The sequence below is a fragment of the Gigantopelta aegis genome, chromosome 8 (genome assembly GCF_016097555.1).
Source record: "Gigantopelta aegis isolate Gae_Host chromosome 8, Gae_host_genome, whole genome shotgun sequence".
In the NCBI taxonomy this organism is placed as follows: domain Eukaryota; kingdom Metazoa; phylum Mollusca; class Gastropoda; order Neomphalida; family Peltospiridae; genus Gigantopelta; species Gigantopelta aegis.
Genome location: NC_054706.1, coordinates 47,374,429 through 47,387,621, shown reverse-complemented (window position 1 = coordinate 47,387,621; position 13,193 = coordinate 47,374,429). Strand labels below are relative to the sequence as shown.

General features: G+C 34.0%; 1 protein-coding gene across 1 annotated transcript in view; it reads right to left on the bottom strand.

The window, feature by feature from the left end:
* The window catches only part of LOC121379238 (eukaryotic translation initiation factor 3 subunit L-like), a 33,456-nt gene extending 24,505 nt beyond the window's left edge, over window positions 1-8,951 (bottom strand). Inside the window, exons 1-2 of the mRNA XM_041507757.1 lie at window positions 8,875-8,951; window positions 557-611 (exon numbers count right to left, since the gene is read on the bottom strand). Of these exons, the coding sequence (XP_041363691.1) occupies window positions 557-611; window positions 8,875-8,898 (79 nt within the window). The 5' untranslated portion in view covers window positions 8,899-8,951. The remainder of the gene's footprint in view (window positions 1-556; window positions 612-8,874) is intronic.
* Window positions 8,952-13,193: the final 4,242 nt, after the last annotated feature.

Sequence of the window (13,193 nt, the reverse complement as noted above, 5' to 3'; positions counted from 1 at the left end):
GTTTAGTGACATGTCAGCACACACTAACTATGACTATTTAGTATCCAACATATGTTTATTTCTATGGACTATATAGGATTTGTACATGTATCTAAATTTCAGCGCCATCGGGCATGATAGAAAATTACCATCATTAAGAAAGTTCGAACTCGGTTCACTATTCATGACACATGCATTGCAGCGACCACTGGATTGCAAGGGGGCACGGGGGACGACACGACAGCTTATACATTGTTGAAAAGTGGCTATGGTGCAGTACAGGTGTTTTATTTTTGAACAGTAAAATGTTCAACATAACAAAAAATATACCGATTTACTTGAGTTTGAAAGGAGGGCATTCGGTCTTGGTGACAAATTTCCTGACAGAAATTATGCTGTTATTAAAGAAAATTAATTAATTAAATATATTCTGACACATTAATGTAATATAATTAAAAGATAAAGACTGAGCTGGAATGTAGTTGATACATATTATAAATCTGTATTTGATATTGTACCAAATGATGTCTTGAATGTCAACATATATCCAGAATGAAAAGTAAACAAATAAACATACCTGTGTGCATGTCATATTCCTGAGGAATGGAGTAGTTGAATGCATAAGGGTTGTACTGAAAGAAAAATAAAGTTGCAGTATAATACAGCAAAACTCTTGTTTATCCGGACATAACATTTAGTCCTAAAAAATTGGCCAGATAAACAAATATTCCGTACAACTGAATCACATTATGCAGTCATCCTTGGACAAAATAAAAAACAGTAACAAAAATTACAAACATTAAACTTTTTTCTTTTTAAGGTCAGAATAAAACTATTAATGTTTGACCAAATATCCAGTAATACTGTGAAAGCTTTTTTTGTTTTTGTTTGTTGACCACGGTAAATACACACAGAGCAAGTTCATTCATTTATAGTTATTTTCGTGCTTATGTCCCATTAAGGTTCAAGCACGCTGTCATGAGCACACACCTCAGCTATCTGGGCTGTCCATCCAGGACAGTGGGTTAGTGGTTAGTGAAAGAGAAGTCTGTATAGTGACCTTACACCTACTCAACGAGTCATTAGTCACTCTGGGTTGGAGCCTTTAATGGGAAAGAAAGAAAGAAATGTTTTATTTAACGATGCACTCAACACATTTTATTTACGGTTATATGGCGTCAGACATGTGGTTAAGGACTACACAGATATTGAGAAAGGAAACCCACTGTCGCCACTTCATGGGCTACTCTTTTTGATTAGCAGCAAGGGATCTTTTATATGCATCATGCCACAGACAGGGTAGTACATATACCATGGCCCTTGATATACCAGTCGTGGTGCACTGCCTGGAGTGAGCCAGTACTGGAATGCGGACCCAGTACCCACCATCCTTGTCTGATGGCTTAACCACTACAACACCTAGACAGTATAGCAAAAGTGTTCGCACTTATGAAAAATTCTGACTTGCCACAACACTTTCACTTGAGCTTGGGGTTTTCCCGCTTGCCCGACTTAAAACTTTTTCGAAATGTAAAGTAAATACATTTATCAATATCCAAACAACATATACTATGAGAAAACATTTATTTTGGACAGAGAACAATATTTTAGTGTCAGTCAATAAAATAAAATACTATTCACTTAAAATATAATTAGCCATGCAGATTACAATCCTTCCTTCTCCCTGGATTGTCAACAGGGCTTCTAGATTATGGTAGCCCCACTCCCATGGCTAGTGATATTTAATGTTGGGCTAATAAATAACTAGTATTGCCATGCCCGACGGCTAGTGAAAACAAAATGTTTTTGTCAAATGTTGCAGCTAAGTCTATTTGGTAAATATGAATATCCTGACCCCACCCCAAACCCCCAATGTTAGTGTTTTAAGCTCTATCTCCCTCTTTAGGTGACATCTGATTATTACTATTATTTAGTAAAATTTTATTAACTTAAAATAACTTAAACTAAGTTAAAGTAAAGTAGGGCTAGTGAATTTTTAATTGTGGCTAGTAAATTTTAAAAATCACTGATCCCATAGCAAGTGAATTAAAACAAAATTCTAGAAGCCGTGGTCAATATAACATTATTTTCATATACACTGTATCATAACATCTAAAGTCCGAATAAAATTGTTAACAATTACAATAAATTATTCTCCTACCTTTAATTACCATTACATTTCCCCCAAATTTTGTCCAGACATGTGACATAATTAATATAAAATCAATGATCTCTAGTGGTATCTTTAAACAAACATAAAATAATAATTTAAAAAAATATAATATGATGTCATGACTTTTATTATCGTAACATGTTATGACGTTGTTAGATTAAGTCATATCCTTTCACCCATATTGAAGAATATTCCATAAAAAGACAAAATGGCAGCCGGCACAAAATTACATGCTTTTTGCCCTATGCTATCTCAACGAAGTTGATATAGGTGACATGGTTATCATCTAGTGTGTGGAATCTGTGTCATTGTAATGTTTTATTCAGGATTTCTGTGTGGACAAAATGTGGGTAAAATCTAACAAAAAATAAAGGTAGGAGAGTAATTTATTGCAGTTGTTAACATTTTGGTTCAGACTTTAATCATTTCATTGTGACTGCTGATGAAATTCGTTTTATTTCGCCTTCATGTAAAATTCTTTAATCTCATTGGTTGTTTGCCGTTGGACAAATCCCTTATCCCCCTGTGGGCGGAGACAAATTCTCTTATACCCTGCCTGTAATTTCCAACAATTTCCAGCCGCCCCAGTTAATGCTAAAGCGAAAATTAGATTATAAATAACATTGATAATCAATCAAGTATACATAATTAATTTTATTTTTACTATAAAATACACTATTTCAATACTTTTAAAAGCTGCAATGTTGAACTCGGCCACCTAATTACGGTCGTGGTGTTATTGTATTAATGCGCGATTAGCAACAATTTGTTGTTTGTTTTTTATTTTTAATATTTTTACTACATACATTTCTGAGAAAAAAAGTGTTTTTTTATTTATTTTTTATTAATATCTGTTTCAGACAATTTCGTATTACAAACATTTGAAGTTAAAAACATGTTTATCGATGGAACTATTTTTCGTCACTGGCAAGTGGTTTCGTTCGTGTCCGCGTGGTAAGGCTCCGTTAATAAATTGTTAACAATTATTGTCTGGTGTTATTTTGATTATTTGGCTATATGGTTTAACATGTCGGCAAGATAATGTTTATTATTATTAAATATTTGCATAATGTCAAAACAATCATTTGAAAAAGAAGTATAGAATTATTAGACAAAGCATAAACTGATAATACATATTTAATTACTGAATCATTGATTGTAATTTATTAATCTAAACTAAAATCCAGGTCTTCTAGAACTAACCATGGGATTGGTGGTTTTTTAAATTCACTAGCCATGATTGAATATCCACTATCGCTACTTCTGCATGTATATGAGATGTTCTAGAATTAAAAAAAAAAATCACTTCACGTACTGACTAGTGGATTGAAAATTACCTGGCCATGATAAAAAATTCACTTGCTAAATTTTAAAAATTTAATAAAATCTGATAAAACCAATATAAGAATGTAAATAATTTTTCATTATACAATACCAAATACTGATATAACGGAGATTGTGTCTGATAGTTTGTTTTTTTACACAACAGATGGGTGGAATAGTCAGTGGATACTTTTACTAATTAGTCTATTTAAAAAAACATGCTAAAAAAAAAATTAACTGGCTATTGGAGTAAAACAAAGGTAATGAATGAAATTAAACATTAAGCAATAAATTGATATTTAATATTTATTTACATGTGTAATGGGAAATCACTTCCCTTCCCCACCAAAAAACAAAATGTGTTAGCAAAAATTGTATCACGGCTTAAAAGGCTTATTGTATAATACTCCCACCCACAAAGTGGTAATAAAATGGGAACCAATTTTTTTTATATTATTTTTATTTTTTTTTATATATAGGTACATTTTTAAATTTGTGTATTTCATCATATAATGCACTTGAATTTTTTTTATCTAGTGTTTAAATATGGAAGTTTGCAAAAACATTTGGTTGTGTGCAATCTTCAAAAACCTGACCTGACTTGACTGGTCACTGTTTACATTCTTACGCCTGCACTGTGTTAGAGTAACAACTGTTTGGGTGCCAGTCACACCGAAGTTACAGGAAAATTGTGCCAAAATGACATTGCAACATTTTGTTAACTTGGACTTTAATAAAATTACATCAGTAGGTATATTCATTTCAGGGATAGAGCATAGATTAGTGAACTGTTGCATATGAAAGGAAATAGAAAGTATCGACTTGCAGACACTTTAAAAAAACAAATTCTTTTTATACATATGATCGATGTTGGTTGATTTTGTTTTTTATTCGATCATGATCATGATGGTTCATTTGTTTTCTCCGCACTGGCCATCGGGCTCTAACAATAATGTACATATTTGGGAATACTAGTATATTTATGACTACTAGCATTTGCATTTTAAGTTTTTCTTAAAAATAATATCGGCAAATTAATCCCTTTTTTTCTATGGTTACAATTTTTACGGTCCCGGTAAAGAAATTTATGGGGTCGGTGTGGGGTCCTTCTGGCCCCCATGGGAAACATATTTTAATATTAATAATACATTTTCTGAGCGTTTTATAAAGGCAATTTTAGAATTAATTATTTTAAAAGGCTTGTTTAATCTCAAGGCAGCATGGTGCTCATTAAGGCAAGATGGCATTATATTATGGAGGCATGGTGCCGCACCATGCTAAAACAAACTAGGGAAAACACTAAAATACATCAGCCTACACTTTCCCTCAAAACATTTTTTTCCATATATAAAATAAACTATTTGTCAGCATGGTTTTATTTTGCAACTAAAAAAAAAATATATATATATCTAGTTCAAAACAAACTCATTCGGAACACCTCGACCGAAGTATAAATAAGAATCAAACGTCCTAGTTTTTTCAAATGGGTCAATATCGGAAGTCCTTGGGTAAAGTCACATAATACTATAAGAATGGCCAACATCACGGTAATTGTGTTTGTTTGTAATCATGTCACAGTTCACCTGTACTTTGTTTAGTAGAGTGTTTCGCCAACAAAGTGCGGGTGAACTGTGAAATTTTATTAACTCGAAGTGTGCACCATATCTCCAAACATGTGACCAACACACGATTTTATTATGTGCACCATCAATTAGCTGAAGGAATGTTGCCATCCCATTAGGACAGTGCAGCTCGAACCTTTTAATGAGGAATTAGTTCTGTTTGACTTATGGAAAATACTCAACAAGGCACACATCAAATTTGGTATATCCTGTTCAACTCTATGGATTCATCATGGCGAGCAAGGGGCAACAGCAACGTTTAACGTACTGACAAACAAGAGAAATATGTTTGATTGCCCCAACCCCCATGTTTTTAGAAGAAAACTGAGCAAAAGAAACACTCTACCAAACAAAATACAGGTGAACTGTGACGTTTCATTATTTTTAGTTTTAAGTTATTTTATTAACTTTAATTAATTTTTAGTTGGTTTGTGTTGTATTTATTATGGAATGAGAAATGACTTCACCGATCCTTTTCTACATACAAGACTGTTCCGAGTTTTATTTCCCTCCAATAAGGGCATATAATAATAACCGTACATTTAAAAAAAAACCCCACATATAGTCGGAAGTTTTTCCTGTAATTCAAAGTGAAGATCGTCGAAATAGATCACAATACACTATTAGGGTGGGTCAACATTATTTTGACCTAATTTCATTGGGAGCATAATTGCACAGAACGTTCAGATCTTGCTAAAGGCGTATTGCCGTCGCAAGATTAACCTCAATGTGCACTTGCATTTGAGGTTAATCTTGATAAACTACATGTTGGCAGTGCTGCAAAAAGATGTTCTTTTAACTTTAAAATTGACGACAGGACATTGTTACCGTGCATCATCGGATGAGGTTTGTCTTCGCACACAATAAATTACGTGTACTGTAATATATAGTTATGTCATACTCTCAAGTGCCAAATAAATGTACACCTACATTTATTAAATTTGTGAAAAAATGTTGGCATCTACGCTTATTCAGCACACTACGTTTAATTACATCTGATTTTTTTTTTAACCCCCTATGCTAATTCGGCACCCAATGCGTATTACAATTCTTAATTTATCAAATGCTTACATATAGCCTCTATTAAAAATTCGCGAGAAAAATTAAGCAGAGTTATGTCCCCTAACCACTTTCCATTTCCGGCGCTTTCCGCAGTTGTTTGTGAGTCTTCAGCTGAGATTTATGCATCCCAGCCCCTGGCATCATAAATGTCCCTACCTATACGTTAAAAAGAATGATACAGGTAAAAATTAAGTTGACGAAATTGTGTTTTGTTATAATTGACCATGTGTTAAATATAGATGAATCTAGCATGCTGTTATCCACCCTGATTGTTTTGGTTTTCTTGCATGGAACTTTTAGATTTTTTTTCAAAGCTGCAATCTCGCCTCACATTAATTATCATAATTTCATTTAAACATACAAACACACCATTAGTTTTAATGAATTGTGTGTGACAGTAACACAGTTGTGATAAATAATAGAAACATATGTTTATAGTGCATCCCATGGGAAACACATTTTTTCATACTATGGAAGTTACTACAAGTTATTTATTTATAAGCCACTTGTTTTCTAAATTACACACAATAGTATATTTTTGTTATTTCCCAAACACTTATTTTTATGTTTTACGTCAAACCAAACAAACTATTTACAAAAAAAATAATATTTTTATAGGAGGATGGCACGGACTATAGGACACATACACACGCATGTGCACACACACACATTCAAGATCTTACTAGTTATATTCTGTTTTCATTACTAGTCAATTTTTACAATTTAGCTAAATTTCCAGCCCCTATGCTAATTCAGCACCCTACTCTTATTGGGTTTTTAACAAAATTCCACACCATATGCTAATTCCACACCCTAATTTAATTGATTTTAGAAATTTTCCAGCCCCTATGCTTATTCAGCCCCTATGTTTATTGAATCCAGGTCGTTTCGCCCTAAAACCATTTCGAACTCTGCGTTGTTTCACCCGTAGTCCTATTCACCCAGGGTTGGTTCGCCCTAAATCTCATTAGTACCGAGTCGTTTTGCCCCACAAAATAAATATATTTATTATAGTTTTGAAGTATTTGTTTCTTCTGTTTATTCATTACCAAATATTAGGTGATTTTCTGTCTTTGGATATTAATGCTTTATCAACTGTTTACTTTCTGTCAGCTGAAGCTAGGCGAAATCAACATATCGTACTCAGCATTTTAATCTCGGCTGGGTATGTAGTATATTTAATAAAAAACCACAGCACATCAGTAGTATGCAGTGTGACTGTTCATAAATTAATTATTAATGTGAATACATTGTCTGTATATTATCTACGGCCTGTACGTATTTCATGTATATGGTTTGAATAAATGATACTGGAAATAAACAAAATTATAATTTATTTTTATCTGTAACTATAAAGACGCAATGTGTGACATCTAAAAATCAATGAATAAATGTACTTTATTAACAAAAAAACTAAACAGTGTGAATCGAAACATAGGGCGAAACGACTCGGTTAGAGGTACGAATCAACCCTGCTCAAAACAACTAGGGTGAACTAGTAATAAGGGCGAAACGACCTGTTACCATGTTTATTAGGCACTCCAGAGTATTTAACAGTTTGTACAGTTTTAGGGACGGTCCATAAATGTCAATGGTTTTCATAATCCTAACAATGTTAGGATTGGGTTTGACCCCCTCCCCCCCTCCCCTAATCCTAACATAAAAACATTGATATAATGTGTACTACAAGATGACTTTTATTGATGCAGTAGATGACAATTGTAGAGAGCACCGCCGCAAAAACTAGCCCCCAAAATACCAATGTTATGGCCTGAAAAGCAATCAGAACATGGCGTTTACCCCCTCCCCCTTGTTTCGAATTGTAAGAAACATTGACCTTCGATGGACCGATCTTTTACCTGAAAAGCAATCCAAACATGGCTTTTACCCCCTCCCCCCCTTCCGAACATTGTTCGGATTGTGAAGCACATCAATATTTATGGACCGTCCCTTAGCTTTCATATTTTAGAACTTTTTTCTATAATAAGGCCTTAAAGTTTGAACCAAAACGTTAACTACGATAAATTGGTATCCTACCTTTATTTTTCATGAAATTTTGAGAAAAACATTACAATAACACAGATTCCACATATTAGATGATAACCATATTAGGGATATGATTTAATCTAACAACATCATAACATTATGATATAAAAGCAAATGTGATGACTTCATATTTTTTTATATTATTATTATTTGGTGGGTTTTTTAATACCACTAGAGATCTGTGATTTTATATTAATTATGTCACATACTTTGGAGGCTTTCACCCCTCTTGAAGAGTATTCCATAAAAAAGAGAGAAGCAAAATAGGAGACGGTAGAAAACTGCATGTATTTTGCCCTATGCTATCTCAACGAAGTCGATTTTGGCTAAATCGTTAGTCTCATATGTGGAATCTGTGTCTCTGAAATGTTTTTTCCACAACTTGTGTCTGAACAAAATGTGGGGGAAATGTAACGGTAATTAAAGGTTGGAGAGTAATTTATTGTAGTTGTTAACAATTTGTTTCGGACTTTAGATTATGCCATTTAATATATGGTGTCGAAAATTTCGGCGAAATTGACAGGGCCGATTATGTAGCCTGGCCGAATCGCTTCAAAAGCTTGGTCAAAGCTCTCAGAAAATCGATAAACTACATATTTATACTACATCTGAATCATTTATAATTACAACAGTTATGAAATAAGTTAAATGCAACCAAATATTAATTACATCTGTTTCTTCGTTTGCCCACATGTTGGAAAAATATGGCGAACGTTCCACTAACCGGAAACAAAAGCGAAGACGAAAGATTTAAGTAAGGGCGACAACTGCAATATTTTTACACGTTAAAAGTATTGTTAAAGGGACATTCCCGACTTAGCAGCAATTTTTAAGATGTTATCGACTAACAGATATATAGTTTTTTCGTACGTATGAAATTATTTGAAGACAAAATCCAGTTTGGGCTTCTTACAAATACTGAGATGACAAGAAACACATTGAATATACAAACACTGATATTCTAAACAAGAAAATATATTTAATATGTAAGTTTAATCGTAGAAATATTTTATTAGTCGGAAACATCTTACAATGCAGCAAATTCAGGAATGTCCCTTTAAAAACAAACCATGAACAAAAACCACACAAGCATTCACGCACACAGTGACAAAAGCAATCTCACACACACACGTACTCACACCCTGTACTACTACTGAACATATGCCACCGACTTTAAAATATTAACCGCGGAGCACCGGTTGGAGTGTAGGCCCTAATATAACTAAAAGTTTGTTTTGTTTAATGACAACACTAGAGCACACTGATTTATTAGTAGCAAGGGATATTATATGACAGGATAGCACATACCTCTGCCTTTGTTATACCTGGTAACCAATTGTGAATAACCTAATGGGTCCACCGATGGGGATCGATCCTAGATCAACCGCGCATCAGTTGAGCGCTTTTACACTAGGCTATGTGGCGGCAACGTCTTTGTTTTCGTTTTTGCATCTCGACCAAGTGTCGAAATAACCATAACATGAACTTTAACATGCATGTTAGCAAGGCAAAAATAATTTTAAAAAAACAAAGAAGAAAAAAAAAGAAAAAAAGTTAACGACGCACTCAGTACATTTTATTTACGGTTATATGGCGTCGGACATATGGTTACGGACCACATATAGATGTTGAGAGAGGAAACCTGCTTTCATCACTTCATGGGCTACTCTTTTTGATTAGCAACAAGGGATCTTTTATATGCACTATCCCACAGACAGGATAATACATACCACGGCCTTTGTTACACCAGTTGTGGAGCACTGGCTGGAACGAGAAATAGCTTAATGGGCCCACCGACGGGGATCGATCCTAGATCGATCACGCATCAGGCGAGCGCATATACATATACATATATATATATATATATATATATATATATATATAGTGAAACCCCTCAACACCGGACCCCCTCTAAACCGGAATCCCCTCAAAACGGGACGTTTTCCCACGGTCCCGTGATTTACGCCACTTTTAGCACTAAATTGTACACCTCTAAACCGAACACCGGACAAACAATTCGGTCCCAATGTGTCAATTTAGTGTAAATCATCCCCATGAAAACCGAATGACCAAACCGCTACCAGTCGCTCCCGATGTCAATCCAGCCGGATTACCTGTCTGCGAACACATAATGTGCACATGCTCGGGCTCGCTGTTATCAATGTGATCACTGTTACACGCCACAAAGTAGGCAAGGTTGTCAACATGTCAATAAACAATTAAAGCCGCACACCCTAGTTCCATCCAGCGAAAATAAATTATAATTTGGTTAATCTACAAACCTGTAACACACTTAGATCACGTTTTTATCAAATGGAGTGAAAAAGCAGGTTTTATATCGATAAATACCATGGGAATCCCCATGTCCCAATTGATTGAAATAATTTTGAAAGTTAGTATTCTGATGTCACCGGTAGATGTCGCTCGAAGCACAACAATGCCTACGTCACGACAAATTTCACAGACTTGGGGTGCGTTCCTTTCACCTCTCCTGGACATGTTCCAATTGTTCTGTCCTGGTTGTATCCCCTCTCCAGATATCGTAAGACTTAGCAAAATTATTGGTTTTAAGGGTTTGTAACGTTTTGTATTGAGACACTTACTTGTCTGAACTTTATTGTTACTGAAAATGTTCACGAACTGTGAAGAAAAATCTCACAAATGAACAACAACAAATCGGATGTTGATTGCGCGAACCGTGCACGAGAAAATAAACCGAACCAAAATGATAACGGTCACGTGGTATACCAACGTCTGTGACATTGAAATGGGAATATCCCGTCTAAAAATAGATTAGACCTTGTCTGCTCAACGGTTTTTTCTCAGAGGCCCGTGCCATTTTATGAAATACGAAAAATGCATTTTGTGGTATTACAAAAACCTGGATTACCAGGATTACCAAAAAACACTTCAGGTGAATGGAAATGTATATTCTAAATAATAAACGGTAAGTAAAGTGCAATTTTATTTGTGAAAAAATGGGTTTAATAGCGAAAAACAACGCCGTAATGGTTAACAACTAGCCGTAACTAGGGTGTGTCCCTTTAACAAAAGACCCATCGCCAGCGTAGATATTTAATTTACACAAATATTGTGTTGGTTACGATAAGCCGAGTTCCGGTTTGGGTTAGATGTTAGGTGATTTACGGTCTATATATTCCTTCACAAACGTGTAACATGATATGCTTCAAAGATCGACAAAAATAACAATTAAATTTAATTCACTGTCTTCCTATCGTGTGAATTTGTTGCTATTTTAAAAACATTTATTTAGCAAAATAAAGAGTAAACAAAAGTAACGTTGGCTTTGCATGGTCGAACAGATGTTAGTAACATTTTATTTTCATATCGAGTTTCAACATGACAAAACGACCAGCTAAACGTCGCCGTGTTGAACTATCACACGATTATAAACTTTAAATAATTAAAAGTTTCGAAAGTAAACCTAAACCAACGTTAAGATTTTTGGGTGAAAAGTTTAGTATCGGAAATTAAGCAGTTGGAGACATTATCAAGAAGAGAGAGGTTTATAAGGCTGAGTTTGCAAAGAACATTAGCAGAAATAAACGATAAACTTAACTATTTAATGGAGAAGGGAAGGTAGTTACGTAAATGCAGACCCCTGAAAACCGGACACCTCTGAAAACATGATATTTTACTTGATCCCATGGATGTCCGGTTCAGAGGGGTTTCACTGTATATATATATATATATATATATACACATGTATATATAAATAAATATATATATATATATATATATATATATATATATATATATATATATATATATATATATATATATATATATATATATATATATACACATGTATATATAATATAAATATATATATATATATATATATATATATATATATATATATATATATATATATATATATATATTTACCATTTGTGACACCCAATAGCCGATATGTATTTTTGTGCTGGGATGTCGTTAAACAAATATTCATTCATTCATTCATTCACGGAAAAACGTTCCTGTGCATAGAAGCAAAATCTACAAATGTGCCACAATCACCAAATTACATTGATCCATAATAGAGTAGATTTAAAAAACAACAACACAATTTTAAAGAAATAATTTCTTTAAAGTTGTATATGTACATAGGCCTAATGTACACTTGTTTTCTTTTATTATATATATATATATATATATATATATATATATATATATATATATATATATATAGAGAGAGAGAGAGAGAGAGAGAGAGAGAGAGAGAGAGAGAGAGAGAGAGCGTAGAAGAAAACAAGCTACATTTTCGTACGGCAGGCCTGCTATAGACATTTACAAAAAAAAAAAAAAAAAAAAAAAAAATTCAAACAAGGCCTAATATAATAATTGAACGGTATGTACTTTTATTTTAAAATTTAAAAATAATTACTGTAGTAGCTGAAGTATTGCCAAATAAATACAAGTATAGAGAATGTCCAAGCAAAATTCGATTCAATGAAAAATGAAGACCACACACATTTGATGATAAAAAGAGTATACTCTTTATTCAAGAACTGGATGCATCCGGGTTTTTTTTTATGGAAGTCGATGGAAATGTGTATTTTATTTTCAGTATAATGTGGAATATTTATCATTGCATATGCTTTAACCATTTTGGTTGCTATTAACGTCGGTTAAGCATGCAGCACACGCTGCGACAAGTGGAGATTTTTATCGCAGGAGACAGAAATCTCCACTCATCTCAGCGTGTGCTAGGGACTTGAAACAAAAATCTCAACAAGTCTCGACGTGTGCTAGGATACGGCGACAAGTGGAAACAGTCGCATGAGACTGTTTCCAAAAATCAAACATGTTTGACATTTGTTTCCACTCGTCTCCACTTGTCGCAGCGTGTGCGGGGTTTTGCGACGGAGACGCGAGACTAGTTTCTTCGATTGACCAATCAACGCTGGCTGTCGTGACACATGACTTCAAAATGGCAGCCCCCATGGAAGCATTTTAGTTGGACA